The following is a 21,836-nucleotide window of genomic DNA, read 5'->3' as shown; positions in this document are numbered from 1 at the left end:
TCTGTAATCCTAGATTTCTATTTCTGGAAATGAGCTGAATGAGTTACTTCTGAAGAAATATGTAAACAAGTGTGTTGTTAAGCTAAATTATAGGTGTTGAAAAGCTGTGGGGGAGGGGACGTATGAAAGTTACTTTCCATACCTAGATTCCATTGAATTTAACACCCATTAGTTTGTAGAACAATTATATTTTTCATTGTATTATACATTTGAATTATAAAAGTGGGGTGGAAGGAGGTATTGGAGAGGCCTTGCCAAAATGCAAGGTGTGAAATAAAATGAAAGGTGTGAAATCTTACCAGGCAAGATTTTGCCACCGTTTACTGCCTTAGGCCTGCTTCTAACCCTGCGTTTGCTCAGCGATGGCTTCTGCAGTGCGTACCTGGACACGGCACGGGCCCTCCTTGCTGCCTTGCGATATGGCTGGGGCAAACGGCATTGGTAGAAGAAACTGGGAGGCACACCATCGTCAACGGACACGCCCCGTGAGCGAGCCCTACCAGCATAACGCCGTCGGTCCTGCAGTTGCTTATTTAAAGAGCCGCACCGTGGAGCGGCAGCAGGAATCGCACTCCTTTGTTGGCACTGTGGTTGGGTATCCAACACACCGAGGTCTTTTCTGGCAAGCGGTGTGCCCAGGATGGCCACCTCCTTGGGGCGCTCTCACACATGCGTCCCGGTGCTGCTGTGCTGCGAGGTTGTCCTCTGAGCAGCATTCAACAAAGAAGTCCCACACATCAGATTGGCCTAATGTTTATTAAATATTGATTAAAAGAAACATGCTTTTCATATAATATTTCAGTTTATCAATTGCCAAATCATAATACACTGCAATGAAGAATTAAACACAAGGGTGAGTTCTTGTTGTGAAGTGCATGTGAACGCAAATGTGTATTGACTAAAATGGCATTAAGCTGGTTACATGTTGCCAGTGTGGTTAAGCTCTTTTGCAGACCGGGTTAATTCAGTCGTATCCAATCCTTTCATTTTAATGCCAAATCTGAACAGTGCTGCAGGAAATAAGAATGCAAATCAAACACTCTGGGGACAAAGCACATCAATGTGTTTATTATTCCGTTTCCACACATTCCCAAAAGAATATAAGTTAAATGATTTCAGTGGAACTTAAGTAATAATAATCTTTCAGTGTGAAAATGTTAATTCTCCATTCTGATGAAAATAATATTTTGTAGCTTAGGTGATTTATATTTTGCTAACCCCTTTTATTTAGTGTGACCATAAATGGAATAATTACTTCATATAAATAAAAGCCCTTACGTTTGCCTTACTGAAAAAAGATTTCAATAATTTCTTATTTTTCAATCTAAGATTTGTAAGTTTATACAAAGGCAAATATACATATGTACAGTCATACAATCGCTTCAGCTGACTTTTTTGGCTGATGGGGGCAGGGAGTCAGCAAAAGAAATTCTGTTGTTCTGTAGCATGGATAATATAGCAAAATAAATTGCAAATCATGCTGATGAGTTATGGTTACTCTAAAAACTGCAGCAGCTGCAAAAAAGGCATTTTATATTTAATAGTCAGACACTATTTTAAATGAAATGACCATGAAGAAACTCAGTGGCATTTATTCCCAGGTAAGTGTTGCTTTGGGAACTAAAGAAATGGACACTCAATTGTACTTTCTACTTTTTTAAAAAGAGGCAGAAATCACATTTGCCATCTATGCCAAGAAAGAGTGGGGCAGGGGGAGCTGAGGTTTGTGGAATTCTTCGCCTTACGTCACTCATTTGGGGCAATGGAAGTCGATAAAGAAAATGAAGCTATGCATGGAATAGGTACACCTGGCATCTGAAAATAAACCATTTTGCTTCAAAATGCACTTTGGACTAATAATTCTCACTCCCTCTGAAAACCTCCTTCGCCCTTACCTTTCAGAAGTCAAGAATGGGAGACTGGAGAGGGGGGGAAGGAGCAGACTGGAGGCAGTCTCTGGGTGCAACGGGCTGTGCACAATTCATCTCGGCCTTAGAACAAGTGGAAATAATTTAACTCCTTTTGCTTGAATTGGCAAGATGAGAAGATGCTGCTGTTACTTTCCCTCCAGAATGTTGTGGAAGCGCCTGTTTCGTAATGCCTGTTTTCTGAATGTTCACAAAGCCCAAATTGCGGTGAACGGGCTCTCGCGCCACCATGCGACCCTTTTTTGGCAGCACGTGAAGGAGCGCTGTAGCTAAAGTGCCTCTAACTTGGCTGCCAAAAGTCTAACAGGTGATAAAGGGTTTCCCGGCTTTCAGCAACCCAAAATCGAGTGCTTCGGTCTTTAGCTTCCTTCCTTTCAATGCTCTACCGACCCTTGAAATTTGGGTACAGGTAAGTTTGGGGGCAGTTCTGTGATGCAGAGACAAAGTGCTTTCTACAGGCAGATTTAACTAGCCTCGTTAAACTAGACCCAATCCACTGTCAAATTCACTGTCTTAATTTTCTGTACATGTTAAACTAAACGACCATCATCTTGCCTTTATCATCTTTTGGAATCACTGTTACTTAAATTATCACCACCCTTGGCTCACTTCGGCTTGTGAAGCTTTCTGCCAAAACAAGCTGAATACAAGGCAGGGCCGCAAACACACAAAAGAAGTCCTTTGAAACCCATGGGCTGCTGCGCCCGCAGAAATCCACTGCACAGACAGCAAACCTTTTCTTTCCTGCTTTCTCAGCCAGCCAGCTCATCCCGCCATCTCTTCTGCACGCTCCAGCTCACCAGCCACACAATCTCTTGGATGCCCCATCTGTTAATTCACACACACACACACACACAAGCACCCCAGGTATGCATCACACACACACACACACACACACACACAGCTTTATTGCAGATCACACGGAAAACCCTTTGGATCCCTTCCGAATCCCCACTGGCTCCGGCTCATTGAGAAGCCCTCGTTTCCTCTCTTTCTCACACGTGCATGGGGCCCCAGGATGATTCCAGCTTGCTCACCAGCCCCGGTGGGTTCCCTTCACTGCAGCTGCTTTTCCAGACAATCTGCTGGCGAACAGGCACCCTCTCTGGTGCCTGCCCCAGCTCGGTCTCCTTCTAGGCCCCTGCGGCTCGCTTGGCCCCTGCAGCTTATCAGGAGCGAGGGCCCCTCTCTTTTCCCTTGGTGGCTGGATGTGCGGTGGAGGAGAGCCCCCCAGCCCGCTTTGCAGCCTAATACCGGCTCTTGGCCAGCTGGGGAATGGCAGGGGCAGTGGCTGGAGGCTCCCGCTGTCACGGAGAGCCAGTGTGGGGCTAGCAAGCGATCCAGGCACTGCACTGAGAGAGAATCTTGCTTGCTCTCCCCCTGAGCTGCCCCACGGGGTCCTAATGAGCCACTCCAGAAGAAAAGGCAGGATGCATAAAGATAAGCAACCCCAGCTGTCAGCAAGAAAATCTGCTGTTGCGAAGGGTGCGGTGCCCCAGCAGGTGCCCGGGCACCGACTGCGCTTTCTTTGGGACGCAGCTGCGCCTTCCTCTTTGTGAGGGTTTTGAGGGTGCCAGACTCTTACATGTACACTGCTGTGCTCGTGTAATAATTCTTCAGTTCTGAAGGAATACAGAAAGGCCTGCACACGCATCGTCCATGCAGTACTGAGGAGCAGTTTGATGAGGCGCGTTCATCCTGGCAATGTGCTCTTCGATATGGGGCTTTCCTCCAAACCGTCTTTGATTTTTATGCCGGATAAGGTGCACAGTCCAAAGGAAGCAAATAGGAGCTGCATGCAGAATGAGGCCCCAGCGCACGCTCTCCCAGCCAGAGTGCCGTCAAAGACTCTGCCGTCCCGAGATGCCCGACTCTCGCTTCTTCTCCTTTCTGCCACGAACATCGTTATTCCACTCTGCTCTGCTGCTGTTCCCCCATCTCAGGGAGCAATAGGCAATGCTGAATGAAAGCTGTAATAGATGTTGCTTCCTGGAGAATAAAAATCGATAGAAATGCAGCATTATAAAAGGCATGACTTGTTTGTCTTTTATGTTCCGGTAAACCTTCGAAGGAGGCAAGAACTTGCATCAAACACTTTTACCACATTCCACGTTCATTTCTTATCTTTCGGCGACTACATTCATAAAATTATCTTCTCTGAAGATTTTTGATTCAAGCGTGCCATTCGTCTTCTCTCCTGATGCAATCAAAGGCTTGCAATGACTTTTAAAAGGAAACGAGCTTCACATAGTTGCCTGGGAAAGTACCAAACTGTCGCGTTCTCCTGGATGTGCCTGTTGAGAAACAGAAGAGCCAAGGCTAGCAAGAGGGGTGCCGTGCGAAAGCCGCGGAGGAGCGATTCCTTCTAGCCTGCTCTGCTCCAGCGCGGCTATCTTTGCAACCTCTGTGTGGCAGGTTCACGTGCCCGATCCAATGACCCTGCTGTGGGCTCTCCTGCACAGGAGGCCTTCAGGATGCACCTGGGCAGCCATCTGAGCAGGACGACGCAACCGGGAGTCTTGCCCCGAGCAGGCGGTTGGACTCCGTGGCCCTCCGGCCCCTCCCAGCTCCATTACTCCAGGATCCAGTGATCTTCATGCTTTTTCAGATCACGCATTTGCTGCACCCCTGTGATAAAACACACGCTTTACATGCAAGAGGCTCCTGAGCCAGGCCTCTCTGAATAGACGTAGCTGGGAAAGGCAGCCCCAGCCCGTCTGCATAAGCCAGGCCCAGCCAGGCAGACACATGGAATGACTTCCCATGTAGCTTTTCCCTGCTGCTTCCGTAAGATATAATGTGCGCTGCCCTGAAGGTTAAAGGTGCGCCAGGTTGGCTGAACATTTCTTGTCCTTTCTCCTGGAGCTCCTCCCGGCAGCAGCAAAGAAGGGCGGCCCTTTGTCCTCTCTTCTTTCAAACCTTCCTTTCTTCTGCTGACTTAGCTGAAATGAAGCCTAAGCACTCGTGTGATGGAACAAAAAATACTCACGCCGACACTGAGGCTGTGGCAGAGACCAGTCTTTCTATGTCATCATGAAATTCCCTTGCACTGGTGCTGCTCGGCACATAATTAATACTGTGCCCACCCCCAGTCCCTGGCAAAGCCTGCTAATTTATGCACACGCCAAAAGAGATCATCTGCTCACCAACAAACCAGCCGTCATCACACTTCTCCATGACGTCTATGATATCCCCATCTCTCAACTCCAGCTCATCGTCGTTTTGTGGAATATAGCTGTAAAGTGCCTGGTAGCTAAGCCTAGGAACGCACACACACAAAGACGGGCAAGAGAGTCAGGAGACAATCCGACGTGGTTTCCGCACACCTAAGATTTCAGGCATCTAGCTAAGCGAGGCACCAGTGGTCTCCCTGCCCCCCTGGCCCTCGTCCAGAACGCCCCTCAAGGGCCTGTCCCAGAGACGCTCTTCGCCCTGAACTGTGCTGGCTGGGAGCACAAAGGGCTCGAGCCTGCAGCAAGCGTCGTTCCCCGTGTAGCCCTTTCCAGCAGGGAATCTCACAGCCCCAGAAAGTGTCCACTGATCTCAGGCCTGTGCCCTCTGTCACCTTTAGAAATAAGCCTTTTCCAATCAACCTCGTCCACATACAGAGCTAAGACCAGCAGTTCAAGGAAGACTCGGCCCCATTAATATCAGGCATCGCAAGTACCTCTGTCCTGCCATCATTATCCACCATTTTTATTTGTTTGGGCAGCCATCCGCCCATCGCACCTATGTCAGGAGCTGACTTTGGGCAAAGCTGAACACCACACGCCCAGGCCATGTGACCGGGAAAGCCGCTGCTGTCGGTGTTACAGGCATCCACAATGCATGGCACGCCCTGCTCTCCAGGTGCCCTTCTGGGGTCGGAAATCACAAACGAGGCTTGGATTTCTGCCACGACCTCTAGTGCACCAGTCCTGCACCGAGGAGAGAAGGATGCGCCATCCTTTGGGATACATACGAAAATGAGAGTGCATCGCAGGCACCACAGGATCGCTTGCAAAACCCCTCTGGGTAGGAGACAGCACTCTGGCCTCGAAAAGGGGAATCAGGGATCCAAATCCTTGCCCTAGAGCCGGCTCCAGGAAAGCAGCTTTGGAGGACAAGGACAAGGGGAGCAGGGAGCAGGGCTGCAGGTGCGGTCAAGGCACGACTGACTCTGCGTTGCGTTCAGCCTCCTGCCGCCCCAGAACCCTTGCGAGACAGGCTGGGAGTCCGGACTAGAGAGAATCGTCAGAAATGGGGAACGGAGGCAAAGGGTATCTGGGTATCTAAAGGGTCCTGGGTATCTAAAGGGTCCTGGGTATCTAAAGGAATGTCTGCGTCCATATATGCCCTCCCACCCCTTGAGATCAGCAACAGATGCCCTTCTCCGGGAACCCTCTGTGAATGATATTAGGAGGGTGAGTACCCGGAGGAGGGCTTTCTCTGCAGTGGCGCCCCATCTGTGGAATGCGCTCCCCAGAGAGGTCCACCTGGCGCTGTCGTTATTTGTTTTTCGGCGCCAGGCTAAGGCCTTTTTATTTAAAACTTACTTTAATTGTTAATTTACTGGGATTTATAGGATTTTAAATCTTTTAAGCTGAGAAGCACCGGGTTTTAATATTTTTGTTGTATAATTGTTATATTTGTATATTTTGTTTTTGTTGTGAGCCGCCCTGAGGCTCTGTTGCGATGGGGGCGGCATAAAAATGTTATAAGTAAGTAAGTAAGTAAGTAAGTAAGTAAGTAAGTAAGTAAGTAAGTAAATAAATAAATAAATAAATAAATATGCCCCTTGCAATTCCTCCACCCTGCTGGGTTCCGCCTGGCCTAAGACTTTCAGTTCAGAGTCTTTCAGGAGGCAAGGTTTCCACCCCAGCTGCACCTAGAAGCCAGGGGACCCCACAACACTAGGAGCCGAGGCCTTTAGAGCACAGCAAAACCCCTCCCAGTGCAAACAGGTGCTCAGCAGGGCGACCCACACCCACTTACATGTCTTGAGGGGTATGATTTCTGTCGAAGCTGCTCTCCAGTGGGAGGACTTGCGGTTGCTGAGAAATGATGAGAGATGATTTATTGTCACTAAAAGGCCTCGCACGACAAGAGGCGAGAGGCTGTGAAATTGTGCTGCAGTAATGGACGGACTTTTCAGCAATGTTTAAGATCTCATTGCAAACAGTTTCCTGGGCAGCAGAGACAGGGCAGTATTGACATCCGAGAGGGGAAGAAACCCACAGAGGACAGCAAACAGGGGGAAGGATAGTCAGAGACGGGAAAATTCAGGTGCAGCAAATAGGTCCGGTAAGACAAGAGAGGAGTAGATCCAGGCACATATTCCAGGTAGTGAAGTGCAGAGGAAATCCAAATTGTAAGCATGGAAAATAGAGGCAAGATACAGAAGAATTTGCTATTTCATTTTAGATTTGATAACAAAGCAGCAGTAGAAGATGAAATGGAAATGAGTCAACGAAGGCTCCACCTTCCCAAATACCAAAGCACAGCTCAGATACGGCATTCAGCTCTCCCATAACATTCCACATTTAACTATTCTGCTTTCTTTTTTCAGAGCACTTTCAAATGGTGACAGCAGTTCCAGGCAGGGGAGATTTGCTGCCCAGGTCTGCGCAGAAGCTTCAAGCTCTGTGCACCAGGTGACTGGAGGGGATGCGTGGGGAACACCTTGGCCCTTGCTTCTTAGAAGCCAGGTGTTCAGCAGCCTGGCCCAGCTTGCCCTGCAGAGTCTTCCTCTTACATACGTGGAGCCCTGCCGTGTTTAGCACAACGGGCTGGACAACGGAGATCAGCGCGAGAGGGCCGACCAAAGAATGATTGTGCTGCTTGGCTCTGGCACCGGGACATCCCTCACACAGCTCCTTTCACCAGTAACACCGGTCTTTGCGAGCGACTGTGTGCCAGAAAGCAGCTGACAGAAGTTTCGTGCTCCTGCGCTGTGCCAAAGGTATCACTAGACTGCCAGAGAGATCAACCGGCTATGGATATCAATCTTAGGTGATCTTACCACATAGTTCTTTTCAGATTCTGTGAGATCTGGTCCTGGCCTCAATAAAGGATGAGAAGGCTGTGAGAGCACCAAAGTACATAGTAAGAACACATTTCAACACACATACTTACAAGTCAGAATCATACCTTACAAACATAGTGGAAGGTAAAGGCGGAAAGGAAAGGACATTTTGCCACTGCATTCAGAGTAGCAGGTTGTTCCCGACGGACGGGGCTGCATGCTGCCCGTCACTTGGCGAGCAGGAGGGCAGGCAGGGAGCGAGCTGGCAAAATGAGGGGTTAGCCACACAGAGATTATTCTCAGCAACAACCTGAGGCGATGCCTGTACAGCACCGCAAGCAGCACAACTCCACGATCGATCGGGAAAGATTAGTCCTAGATTACTGGAACAGAAATCTTCTTAACCTATGTCTTCAGCATGATGCAGTTGCCACAAGATCACAGTGTGTGTGACTGAGAGCGTGCACCTGTGTCAGATTTAGATTTCTTCTCATTTACAAACCCAGAGTTTGGCCTCCATTGGTATGGGGGAGAAGTAAGGTGACTATCATCACTCCCTTTACTACCAATGAAAATAAGGTCTTCTCATTGTTGTTTTCACTACAAACAGAATTTAAATATCAGTCTACACATTCCATGAAAAATTAGCCGGAGTACCCCCTCCTTGAAAAGTTATCTAGAGCTTTCCTCTTAAAAATAGGACTTCAGAATATAGAATATTTGGTTTTTTGTACGTTTCTTAAGTTTACATATTTAAATAGCCCTTTTAAATTTGCTGATCAGTGCAGAAATGAAATCAGTAAGAATACATGAAAGCAATGTGGAATGGCAAAGACAAATTTGCTTGTCATTAACTGAAGGACATAAATAGAATCAAAGTTTACTGTGGGCTCTAACTGGGCTTTTGAAAGAGCAAGGCAAGTTTTACTCCTTAAAATTAACACTCAACAATGAAATCAAATTCAGAGAGTTGGGTTAAGTATTGTGCAAACTCTAGTCCATGGAGCACGATTCCTATCTAACTGCCATCCATGGTCCGCCCTTTCCTTATGGCTGAGCCAAGCTGAGCAGACACGGGATGCATAAAAAAACCAAAATGAACTGAAGGACCCTTTTCTTAAATCAGGGAAACCCTCTCAAACCATCCATGTACAAGGAAACTGGGCTTCCCATGAGAGAGAGGGTAGATTCTGTGGTTTCCTACCTGCGAGAAATAATTACTCTGAGAGTGCATATGGAAGTACTGTTTCCATTGCAACCCAAGGGCTTTTTTTACTACTTCTAGTCAGCTATTTCAGGCTAGTGCGTCGTCTTGAAATTTGCTGGAGAAAGGCCAGTGTAAAATCGTGACATAACAGGTTATACCATTACCAAAACCAACCAAGCAGAAAATAATAATGGCAAACATGCCCATTCACAAACAGACATGCTTTTCCAATTCATCCCATTGCAGGCTCAAACTCATTCTGAATTACTATCTCCATATGTTCAGTCCTTTTCCCATTCATTGATTTTAGGATTCTTCCCCAGTGTTAGAATCAGTATTAGGCAAAGTGATGCTTCATAGGTCTTAAATAAGTCCTATTTGCATTTCTATTCTCTCTAAATGGACAGAAATTAATGAATTCCTGACCAGTTCACTGGCGTGAAAATATACTGCTCCTTCAAAACTTTTACAGCAGTCACTTTTTCTCCTGGGGAACACCTGTCACCCTCATTCTCAACCTGTGCTAACCAACCACGTATTCCACGGGTGCCCTCGGACATAGCAGAGGTACCAGACGTGCAGACTAAGGAATGGAATCTAATGATGTTCTCAGTAAGTAATAGGTACTCTGGTTCCTTGCCCTGACATTCTCATTAGTGTAACCTTTTTATAGGCCAGTCTTTCAAAAAGTCCCTTCAGGGCATTCCTGAAGTTTATTCACTGGACTTCTCCTAAAGGATCTCCAGTTTCCCAGGTGAGTTGCAGAAATAAAGACACTGGTTTTGCTGAATTACAGCTCTGTTAACAAGGCACCCCACAAACTGGTATCTACTCCAAATGGATGCCAATACTTCCTGGTCTTTTGTGCTCCAGATGCATACAGATTCATACGAGGGTTCTTCAAAAAGTCTCCGCATTTTTAGAAACTCTATTTATTAAGAATTTCAAAAACAAATTGCATCACTTTTCTATAGGATCACCTCCCTTTGTGATGCATTTTTCCCAGAGTCGTACCAACTTTTTAATGCCATCAGCAAAAAATATATAAAATATATGGATAAAATAGAAAAGTGTGAAAACTTTTTGAAGGCCCCTCATGCAATGTAGGTTCTTAGTTCATGGGCACAAAACCAGCACTGTCATTGCACGTCCAAAGCCCTGCCAGAGTCTTGTGCCACAGACTCCAAGGTCTTCTTTACAGGTGCTCAATTTTATCTGTGAATGCTTGCGTCTGTGTGTGCTCCAGCTGATGCCCCAGTGGGGGTCGGTTTTTGTGGACGCGTTTGGGAGGGAAACCCCAGCCCCCCCCCCCGGCACGCATCGTAACCCGCAGGGGTGCAAACCATGCAGGGGGTACCTGAGCAGCCCCGCTGTGCTGCTCGCTCCGGCCACCTTCCTTACTGGGGTCCCTGTCCCTCCTCGTGAGGCAGTCCCCCCGCTCTGGCCGCAGCGCGCCCTCCTCCGGCAGGGGACGGGGCTTCCTGCGGGGCCTGGCGGCGTCCTCCCCCCTGGGCAGGCACCGCCCCCCACGGCGCTCGGGAAGGCCACTTCCATCTTTAGGGGCCACCAGGCCACCGTCCCTGCCAGCGTCCGGGCTGGCCTCTCGGCGGGGCTGGGATCTGGGCCGCGGGCTCGCAGCATCGCTGGCCTCGGGCAGGAAGCTGCTGGGGCTGCCGGCGGCCGAGCAGGGCGAGCCGCAGCCGCTCACGCGCGGGGAAGGGGCCGGGGCCGGGGCCGCGGCGTCCTCCCCTGGCAGGCTCAGCCCCTGAGCAGGCGGCCGCGGCTCGCCGGGGGAGGAGCGTGGCGGGGGCGGGGGCGTGGCGGGGGCGGGGGTCAAGGCGCTGGAGACGGTGGGGCGTGGGGGGCTGCGGGGAGGCGAGGGGCTGGTCGCCCCCGGGGCAAGGAGGTCGCCCGCAGGGCCGGGGGCAGCCCCCGGGGCCGGGAGGGGCGCGAGGGGAGGGGCTCTGGCCCCGGGGCGGCTGCAGGGCGCTCCCAGGGTCAGGGAAATCCATTCCAAGGTGACTGCCTGCAGCTCGGGGGACGGGGCTGGCGGCAGGAGGGGCAGTGGCGGAGGCGTGGGCGTGAAAAGCAGCTCGGGACTGTGAGACTTGAAGAGCACGACACAAGGAAGGAGAAGGAAAGGAAAGGAAAGGAAAGAGGGAGGGAGGGAGGGAGGGAGGGAGGGAGAAGAAGAAAAGGTTATTTAGAAACTGAAAGGTTATGTAGCATGAGAATGTGACGGAAAATGAAAAGGCCAGGAAATGCCTGAATACAGGGAAACGATCAGAGATGCTGGCCCAAAAATTAACTAAGATGCCATCACTGAAGCCTGTGCGAAAAAACCCAACGACCTCCGTACAGTAACTGCACCTGTGACCGCCACTGCACATGGCGAGGGGCGCGTGCCTTCTGCAGCTCAGCCTGGAACGAGGGAGGGAGGATGCGTGAGAGGCAATTTCCTCAGAGCAGGGAGGTGGGGGAGTTTGGTTTGCAGAGCAGACGGGCAAGAGAGGAGCTACCCACAAGCCGGCCTGTGCGTCTTGTAGGGGTTTGAAGGGTGCGCTCCTAGTCTTGGAGCCCTTTTGTGGGAAAAACAGTCAAAGCAACAGCTCAGAGAAGAGGACGGAGGGGCACGTCAACGCTCCCTTTCCTGGCTTTGCGGGGAATCGGCGGCAGGCCTGCCCTCCTCCTCTGCGGATGGACGGAAGTGCTTTGGGCGGCTTCCAGAGGGATGCGGCAGGTGAAGTGGAGGGACAGGCAGAGGGGGGGATCCACGTCAGGAGCAAAAGGGGTGAAGTCCCAAAGACTGCAGCGGAGAAGGGAGGGGGGTTCAGTGACTCCTCTCTGTAGGGCAGGCAGGACCAGAAACTGGTGGGGGACCTCCGCCAGGGGGAGGGTTAGATGCTATGTTACACGCTACCTAATCAGAATTAGCCTTCAAAACTGCATTGCCCCCAGTGAACTGAAGCACCCTAACTCTATGCGTACCGCATCCAGCATGTTGAAGCCAAGCAGGTCCAGGGCTGGCCTGGGCTTGGAGGGGAGACCCCGGGAACGGCACGGGGCCAGCTGGAGTTCCAAAGGTGGGATACAAATATAATAAACAAACAAACTGCTAAGTGTCGGAATAGTATTCTTGAAGCACGGGCTCCTCAAGAGACACACAGACCTGCTTGTCTGTTTTGCTGCGCTTCCGCCCCTTATTCAGAGCTTTTACAAGCACTTTTTGAAACTCCAAACCCACTTCCTTTTATATTGCATGCATAGAAATCGTACACTGAACTGGGCGCTGCAGAATTTTCCACCCATGCTTTTACAGTTTTAGAACTACTTCAGAAGATATGGGCCCAATTAACTAAACCATCACACAGCACAAAACTATTCCTCCTTCTGCATTTTTTTAGATTTAAATGTACGTTTTGAATTTTCTAGAAATGTGCTTGGCTCTGAAATAGCCCTACTCAACCCCACCCGAGAATCACTGCTGGGAGTCTCTTGCACAGGTACCTGGGGGGAAGCTTTCAGGCTGCGGTCTGGCGAGTGAGAGAGTGGAAGGCCGGCGTAGTCCGTGCTGTGCTTCAGCACCGGCCGCTTCAGTATGTCGACGTAGGAGATGGGGAAGATGCCCTGGCAGCTGGTGCCGGGGATTCTCCCTTCGTACCAGTTCTCATCCACCTGCCGGATCAGAGTGATCCCCTCGCCCTGCAGGAAGACAGGACCGCAGGGTCAGCAGCTCTCCTCCTCGGCCGCACGCTCGCGCACCAAGGTTGCGTTTGATGCTTTGTGCAGTGCCTGCGCCCTGTGAATCTGGTGCGCCCGGTTCGACATGTCCGCTCACGTTTCAATCAGAGCGCGAAGCTACCTGGCTTGCTTTACTCAGAGGCAACAGAGTAAATATTCTCAGCAGTAGTGGGGCCAGACTTTGGGATACGGTAAATCCCAGTTCCTACAGCCCAGTGGCTCAGAGCACAGGGCAGGCGCGGATTACAGGCGGGCGACCATCCCCCCGCAGACGTCATCCAGACCCACTGCCACCACTGGCTGCATCTGACACGCCTTGTGCCTCTTCATTCATTCATGCTCGCATTTGTATGCCTCCCCCTGCTCCAAGTGGAGTCCTCTCCTTATTATATGCTATATATGTAAAAACCAGACAAAAGGTAGGGAAAATAGCCAGCCTTTCACTGTTCTTAAATCACACTGCTTCTGAAAATAAAAGAGTGGGACAAACGAATAACATAACTAATCATCATATCCTTAACCATCCTAGAACAAGCCAGTCACGCAGCTAAACAAGCAAGTTTGTGTACAACGCAGGAAGTGCGAATCCAGAGCTGATCGGAACTTTCCAGTTAATGATCACGTTAACAGCTGTGCTTAGAACTATTCTTCAAGGATGTGTCTAATTCTTTTAAGAATAATAAACATGACTTGAATACATTTTATCACAGCACATCCAGAAGGTCTCCTTCCAAAACCAAGTTAGAAGCACTTTTTGAACGGTACCTTTCGGAAGGAGAGTTCCACCTGAGTATCCCCATTGAAACTGAACTTGGCTACTGCCTCTCCATATTCCAGGACTTGCAACTGTGCCGGTTTCTTAGGCTGAGCTTTCTCGGTGGGGGGAAGTAGCTTCAAAAAATCAAAGGCAGGTGTAAGGATCCCAAGAAATACTCAGAGTTTTGAGTCTCAAGATGTATCTTGTATCAGAACAAGAGAAGTACCTCTATGTATGACTGGGGAAAGATGCCCACTCTGCCATGGTGCTCGCCTTCATACCAATTCTGATCAATTTGTTTATAAATATATACAATATCCCCCTTCTGCAATGGAAGTTCCCTGTTGACAGTATACAGATCATGTGTTAATTGCCTGCAATAAATATGTATTTTAATATTAAACTATAGATAAAAACATGCAAATGATATGCCTAGCATTGAATGTTGAAAGTCTGATTGAATTAAACACATTTTACTGGAAATGCCCCACACATTTAATTGGAAATAAGTTTTAGGAGTAAAAAACCATGGCCCCCAAGTCCCAGCTAAGACGAAACTGGGGGAATGGTCTTGCTCAGATGAGCTTGAGCAGCTGGGGGAATTACCGGACTGCTGGTTGCACTCACACCAAGCAGAGAAGTGCTGATAAATACTTTCCACAAATTAAGGCATCTGTTGGTTTAACAAACAAAATCTGCCACAGAGGAGGAAAACCGACAACTTATACTCACTTTAGCGTCTGGGCTTTAAAGTCAAACTTCACTCTGGCAGCTTTCATCTAAGGGTTGAGAAAAGCACATTTAATATAAGTAGGGAGTCTTCTGCGCATGGTCTGAGATGATGCAGAAATCCCCGCAGTCGTGGGCAAGCGCTTTGCCAGATGCTGATGCAGGGGGGTTGCTCTCAAACAACTGGGGGGTCCAGACCGGGGCGGGGGGCATCATCTCAGTCAAATCCCACTTTCTGCGATAAATAAAAGCCAAAAGATGGGCAGCTGGCGCGGGGCTGCTGCAGCCCCCACCCACGTGCCACCGCGCAGGCGGATGGATTTGGCTCACTGCAGATTCGGGCTCACTTTTCCCCATTTTATTTTCTCTACAATGGAATAGTCCAGATGGACAGCTGCTTTTGCTCTCTCTTTTGACAGCTACTGGCCGCTCTTTCAAGGTGCCCAAGAAATGCCTTGGAGGGGCTGCCCGTAGTCGGGAAACTGAATCACTTTTGTGTGCACAAAGCGTGCAAAAACCCGCACCATTCTATTTTAATTTTATTTTTAGCCACACTTCTTCAAGGATCACAGTTAGCCAAGTGTGGCAATTTGGACACAACTATCAAGTGCAGCAGGTACTAACGCTGGGTCTTGTCCCAAGGAGACCCAAACGGGTTCCGTCCAAGCCTGCCTTTAAAGGAGAGCCAGAGCTGCGAAGCTGGCTGTTAACGTCTTCTGTGCCCTTGCTGCTGGAGCGAGGGTGTGGGGGGAAGTGCAAACCGTCCAACACCCCGAGCACTGTCAGGGAAAAAGGAAAGGGAAGAAAAGGAGGAAACCCTTGGGAAAGGGGTGAACAACGCACGCCACAGCGTGGGTCGTTTGCAAAACCACGGATCCATCGTGGTGTGTTATCAGAGCAGGTTAGCATGATGGGCATCGGCTCTGACAACTGTGCCACAAGGAAAAGTGACTCCAGGGAGAGAAGTGACCCACAAAACTTAGCATGGAACTCCCTTTTGATCAGCAAGCGTGGTAGGGCAAGACAAGGAGTATGGAAGCGCTTTCTGGCAGTCAGTTGTACAGGAATGATCAACTGCTTGTTACAAGTAGGCAGAAAAGAGACAAATGGGAGGACGAAGGAGAAACTGAAGCTTTAGGTGAACTCTCCACACAGGTCTGAGGGGGAAGAATATTTTTAGTCTGGCGAAGGGAAGGGTGGTTGTCAGCAAATTCATCTCGTGGACCGTGCCCGAGGACGGAGGCACACGCATCCTCCAGATGAACGCTGGTGCGCCACATCCCAGATGCCTGATCTAAGGCAAAGGGTATGAGGAGCATCTCACAACTTTCTGGACTCTAATTGACTTACTCAAATGTTCCAGAAATACTTCTTAGAAACACAGAAACAGATTGAGTCAGAAGGACCTCCCAGGCCATCTAGTCTGGCCCCCAGTTCTCAATTTGTGAGATTCTGCTCCAAATTGACAAAAGCAGTAGACCACCGTCTTATTCCCAGACAAGGTATTTCATCTGCACATTTCAGTTGCCATCACATGTAAGGACAGAAGGGAGGTTCTGCAGTCCCGCAAGCTCTAGGGTGGGGAAAGGGGACTGGGTGGCCCAGTTCACTCTGGATGCCGATAGCTTTGGGTTGACAGCTGGGCTTTATATTTTCAAAGACGGAGGATCTACACTGGGCGGAGACTTTCATCTTCCCAGTTCAACCGGAAATGTCACTTCACTTGTCAGGGTCCAGTCTGAATGGCTGCAGCCCCACATCAGCCTAAGATGTGGATGATGTAAGCACCCCGACATTTGGCCAGCCCTTTTTCCTGGAAAACATGAAAGCTTGCACTCCGTTTGTGGTTGTCGAGCTGGCCTGATAAAGGTATCTCATTGTACGGGTTTGCTCCAGCGGAGCCGAGCCAAGAAGGTTCTGCTGAGGGTCCATAATCCTTGAGAAATCTGAATCCTTGAACTGGACTCCACGCCCCATTTGTCTCTTTTGCCTTTCTAAGGAACAAATAAAATGAACCGAGAGATCATTTTTTTGGCCGGCATGAAGAATCTCAACAAAAGAAAGGAGGAGCAGAGCAATCTAGGGTTCAGTCCACTACAAGAGAGTCGCCTGCTCAAGATCGACAAGAGAATGGAGTTGGTAAGCAGAGGGCACAGACAAGGAGAGAATGGAGCATTCTGTGTCGCAATGAAGCAAATGCCCTCTGGTTTGTTATAAAAGGAACCGATATTTTAAAGGCATGCAACACAGTGGTGCACTAGCAATCCTCAGCAGGCATGCTCGAACATACACAGATTTCAACAGAGCTATTAATTCATCTTAAAAGGTCAAAGGTCGAAAGCAGTTTCTACATCAAGCATGAATGGGAAAAATTAAAAAACAACACCTTGGAGAGCTAAAGTTGGCCTAAAAGCACAATGCTATGGGAGGCAAATATGAATTGGGTCAAGCAGCAGACTGGGGCAACCACAACAGACCTCTGACCCAGATTTCCTTTTTGCCGAATCGTCTACAATTAGGAGGTCCCCAAACCGCTCATTAGTGATAAATTGATGGTGCGTAGGAATGACCCCTGTGTGCCTTCTGGCTGCAATATCAGCCTCTTCTTGCTCACGCTTAATCCGTCTCTGGTCCTCTAACAGTTTCTGCCATAAAATTGCATAAAATGTGCAATGAATCATCCATGGCAAGCAAAAATGGCCAGCAGAATATCAGCAAAGCAACAACAGTGACATTGCAAACCCACTTTTCTCCAGCCTGGCCCAACGGAGGAAGAGCCTCGTGCTCAGTGCTGGCCGACACTCCCAGACTGGGGAAGCGCAAGGCCAGAGCGAGCCTGAGGCACGCGGCGTTCACACAGCCGGCGCCAGCCACCTCGAGCGGGGATGGTAACGTGCTCGGGGTCAAGCCCTGCTCTGCTCCCTCCTCATGGAGCTCAGGCTGAAAGCGCCGCTGCTGGAACAGCCTCCTCCCCCGGCCCACACGGAGGCAGCTCTGGCAGAATCCCAAGGTTTGCAGGGGTGCCGGAAAACCTTCGGAAAAGAGGCCCCGAGGGAGGGAGCCCTCCAGAAGCAGGCTCAGTGGCCTCCTGGCAGCGGGAGCAAACAGTGCCGGGGCCCGAGCGGCAGGCGCTTGCCAGCCTTCCCCCATCTTTGGGGCCACAGAGGTGGTCTCGGCAGGTGGCCAGTGCCCGCCATCACCTTCCAGGCCCCAGAGTTGTGGGGAAGGCTCTGGTGGCTGCCTGGCTCAGGTGCCGGGAGACCCCACGGCTTGCCTGTTGGCATCCGCAAGCTTCCAGAATGGGGGAAGCAGACGGGGAGGCGGGACTGTGAAATACTCCCCCGGAATGGAGCGTGCTGGAAGAGGGCATGGCTGGCTAGAAACCTGAACACAGTCTTGTGGCAGCTCCCGCTTATTAACCACGACAGATAGATGGGATCTCTGTTCAAAGACAGCACAGCTCTGTGCCCCCAGGGCTGGGAAGGGATGACAGGAAAAGCCCTTTTCCTTCAAGCCCATCAGGCAGGCTGAGCAGGGAGACTGGATGCTGGCTACGTAAATGTGCTTCCAGATAACCAGCACCTCATTTTCATTCTGCTATCCGGACACACCCAAAAGCAACGATGGTGCCGATCTGATTAATACCACACTTCAGCTCTGACCTAACTTGACTATATGGCTAAATGAAAGCCGGAAGAACACAGGACTGCGATCTTAGACTGTGTAATCACACCATGATTTTAAACAAGCCACAGTAAGAGAAGAAAATATTCCAACAGACGGTGCATGCGCTGGTAACCTCTAGGTGCGATTTCTGCAATGCGCTCTAGGTAGGGCGGCCCGGGTGTCCACGCCAGAAACTGCCGCCAGTCCAAAGCACGGCAGCCAGGCTGGTCCGACACTGAAGTTTCTCCGCTAGCTGCCAACAGCTTTGGACACAGTTCAAGGTGCTGGTAATTAACTTTAAAGCCCTCCATGGCTTGGGCCCAAAATGCCTGCAGGAGCGCCCTTGCCACACCCCCCCCCACCCGCTAGGGTCCTCTGGGGATCATTCTGAAGTCTCCTTCTTTAAGATGAATGCCAGCTCCCCAGAGGACTTGCCCACTGGCTGCCCCTGAACTGTGGAACGGTCTGCTGGGAGAGATGTGTCTGATATCCCAGACTGCCACCTTTAAGATGTATCGCTTCTGGAAGGCCTTCCTAGATCAGTTCTCACACTAGTTTTATTTAATATTCTTGGTTTTGGTTGAAATTTTAACTGTTGTTGGTTTTATTCTCTTGCAAACTGTCCAGAATCTATATGAATGGGCCTGGATATAATAATTTAAATTTTAAAAGGGCAATCCTAAGATTATATTTTAAAACTTTCCACTCTAAACATTCCAAAATGTGCATCCAATACTGAAGAGCTTTTAAATTCATCCTTTCTTGTGCCTATTTCCAGAAAAGTTAAACTGAGGAACATAATGATCAAATTGCTTACTTGCTTTTTTTTGACAACAAGCCAGTAAGAAAGGGTCACAAGGATCACAGGAAAATTAAGAAAGACTATTGTTTATATTTGATATACCTTTTTGGAAGGTAAAGGTGTGATCAAGCCAGCTTTCCCTTTAGGGAAGCCCAGTGATCCCGATCTTTCTTAACCTTCTCCCTTGAAGTAAAACCTGTGCATGGTTAGCAGTCCCTCATGGCCCTGCTGGGGGGGGGGGGGGGGGGGGGTCCCCCCCCCCCCGGGGCCGGGGGGGGGGGGGGGGGGAATGCAGTCCCACCCCCTCTGCTGCTGGGAGGTGGGGAGCGATGGAAGGGATACCCCCTCCGCTGATGTGAACGCTGGAGGGCAGGACCATGACTGGGTCAGCACCCCTGTCACCTGCCAAGGGGGTTCCAGGCCACCTTTGGGCCGGGGCAGCAGCCCCCCAGCTGCACCCCCTCAGGGCCGGGGCAAGACCGAGGTTTCCAGGCTGTGTCTGCTCCCGCAGTGCAGAGGTGCCCCAGTCTGCCCTTCCCAGGCCAGGGAGGAAGCGCCCTGCTTGGGCTGCCCAGCGCTACAAGAAGCCGAACGTGGTTGCTCTCCCTGCCATTTTAAACAGTTTTAGCCCAGGTGCAGATGGAAGAACCCGGCCCGGCCTCTCCAGCTCTGGGGAACAGGGCCAGGCTTCAGCGTCCCAACCCTGTGCTTGACTCCTCAGAATGAAGTCCCATCATGCTCACGCCCCTGGCCCAGCTGCGAGCCTCTGCCCTGGACCATGCTGCAGATCCATTCCAGGTAGCCCTGCATGCGGGCCCGGCTGTCCAGGACAGGCAAGATCCACAGAGCCTCGTAAGCACAGTCAGCTGTCTGGTGCTCGGCACACTGTGCCTTCCCTTCCATAACCACTCTTTCGCTTAACTTGCAAACAGTCTCCGGAAATGAGAACAAAACATTATTGTATTTTATCCAAGTGATTTCTATCCCACCTTTCAACGAAATCCCCGGGGCAGCTAACAGAAATCTTACCTCCAAAGCCTCCGCACTGGTTGCATGCAAACACGCCCCCCACCCCCCACACCCCCAGGGCTGTGGCATCAATTCTGGGGAGAAAACGATTACAGGAATTATTACCTCTTTATCACTGTGATGCCTGTGGAAAATGTCTTCAGGATTCTCCATGCAATCAAGTGGCACAAAATGTCTCGGGGATTCTGAATCTACTTGGAAACAATACAATGTCATTAAAAATAAACTGGTTCGACCAGGATAAACAGAAAAGGGGAAAGGAGAAAGGAGAGAAATCTTCCGTTCTGTGCATGAATTTACAAAGAAAGCTTGGTAAAATTTTGGATCTCTGCAAGCTCTACCGTCTGAAGGAAATAATAATGCTGAAGGAAGCAGCAACAAATGTGACAGATCAAAAATTGCCTGCTCACCAAATATGATTTCAGTAGCACCATCAAGGAAAGTTGCATTACTGCATGCAAAGGCACAAACCCACAGGAGCACAGAAATGCAGACACGCATGCATGCACACACAGTCAACGAGCACCTCGAAAGACCGGCCCTGAAAAGGACTGGGCTGCCCTCATTTAGTTTCCTGGAGGATTTAGGCTGGTCTCTATAAAGAATCCACACAACTTTCAAGACAACTGCTTGATTGGTAATCAGAAAGGCAGAAGAAATTCACAGATCCTGCCATATCCTGGTTGCATTTCAAGACGTGACAAGGAAAAGATGAAATATGAGGGAAGAAATTAAAAACACTCCAGAAAGGAAAAGCAAAGTGGAACACAGATGAAGGGACACTAGTAAAGTACATTAAAAAAGCCACCTCCGAAGTCTGTCCCAAGGTCCCTATGGGGGTTGTTGTTTGTGTCCAAGCTGCGGTGCAAAACACAAGGAGCACTTTCCTTATGAAAGGCATCAGGCACGTCCGTGGCGGGGGAAGGAGCGCTTGGCCAAGTCTCCAGATCCAGGCAGTGGCTCAACCGCTTGACAGAGTCCCGGGAGGAGAGGCGTTTCGGGGTGGCAGGCGTCTGTCTGATAAATAACTCGTGGCACCGGGGACCACCCGCGTCCTCCGGCTTTCCTCTGGCGTTAGCAAGGTTACTCTGGCCTTCGTGGCTGGATGCGGGCAGGTCTCCGTGGCACCGCGGGGGCGGGCACCCCCTGGAAGGGCGCGGGACGGGCCTTTTCGGCCGGAAGGGAAGCGGGCTCATCAGGTGGGCCCTGCTGCGCTGCAGGGGCACGTCCGCGCGAGGGGCCCTCCTGGAAGACCGCTGCTGTTCGTGCCTCCGGATGGTTGTGAACCTTGTGTAGGAGGCGGGACAGGGTCCTTTGCACCGCTTGCCATCGTGCTTCCGGGAGCGGCCACCGCCGCCGTCACCATCACTATCGCTGGACGCCTCCAACGGATCTGCCCCGCTGGCGCAGGCCAAAGGGGCCTCTGCGGGGGGCCCATCACTGCTCTCTGAGGTCAGGTCCGTGTTGCTGCAGGAATGGGCCGAGGCACCCGCTTGGCTGGTGCTGTCCTGCTCCTCCAGAGCTGTCCTGCGGAAATCCACCAAGTGTCCAGGGGAACGCACTGAACCCAGGCAGCTGTTAGAAAGGCTTGGGGCTGGAGCTCTGAGGAGGCCACTGGAAAAGCTGAGCGTGGGCACAGACGAGCACCTGCGGCTCAGCAGCTCGTAGGCCGTGACGCGAGACGAGACCGTGTGGTGGGGGATCTGCTCCACCATCTCCCGGCTGGAGTTGGGCTTCCTCTGGTCCTGTAGTTCACTCTCGAACAGGGATGCGAGTTCCTTCACGCTGCAAGATGAAATTGCACCCGCCTGGATTTCAGAACGGTTGATATGGTGCATGTTTTTATACAGCATGAGGAACTCTACCCCGTTCTTTGGGGAGTTGAGCGTATCATCCTTCCTGAAGCTGGAAATGCCATACTCTTGCAGGCTGTGAGCACTCCTGGACCTTCCAGTAAACTCTTGCTTGCATTT

At 50.4% G+C, this 21,836-nt stretch overlaps 1 protein-coding gene across 16 annotated transcripts in view; it reads right to left on the bottom strand.

The window, feature by feature from the left end:
- Positions 1-737: 737 nt before the first annotated feature.
- Positions 738-21,836, bottom strand: part of SORBS1 (sorbin and SH3 domain containing 1) — an 87,374-nt gene continuing 66,275 nt past the window's right edge. For 13 of the 16 annotated variants that reach the window (XM_044420201.1, XM_044420197.1, XM_044420204.1 and 10 more), the window contains 10 exons: positions 19,969-20,054; positions 16,844-17,011; positions 14,370-14,416; positions 13,864-13,978; positions 13,646-13,771; positions 12,647-12,841; positions 7,930-7,989; positions 6,903-7,093; positions 5,075-5,187; positions 738-4,222 (listed from right to left, as the gene is read on the bottom strand). In XM_044420201.1, coding sequence (XP_044276136.1) covers positions 4,155-4,222; positions 5,075-5,187; positions 6,903-7,093; positions 7,930-7,989; positions 12,647-12,841; positions 13,646-13,771; positions 13,864-13,978; positions 14,370-14,416; positions 16,844-17,011; positions 19,969-20,054 — 1,169 coding nt within the window. In that variant the 3' untranslated portion in view covers positions 738-4,154. The remainder of the gene's footprint in view (positions 4,223-5,074; positions 5,188-6,902; positions 7,094-7,929; positions 7,990-12,646; positions 12,842-13,645; positions 13,772-13,863; positions 13,979-14,369; positions 14,417-16,843; positions 17,012-19,968; positions 20,055-21,836) is intronic. The other 3 variants (XM_044420206.1, XM_044420211.1, XM_044420210.1) reach the window with 3 other exon arrangements.

This window comes from Varanus komodoensis, unplaced genomic scaffold, assembly GCF_004798865.1.
Source record: "Varanus komodoensis strain SLA01 unplaced genomic scaffold, ASM479886v1 scaffold11, whole genome shotgun sequence".
Lineage (NCBI taxonomy): Eukaryota > Metazoa > Chordata > Lepidosauria > Squamata > Varanidae > Varanus > Varanus komodoensis.
This window is presented reverse-complemented; position numbering and strand designations above follow the sequence as displayed.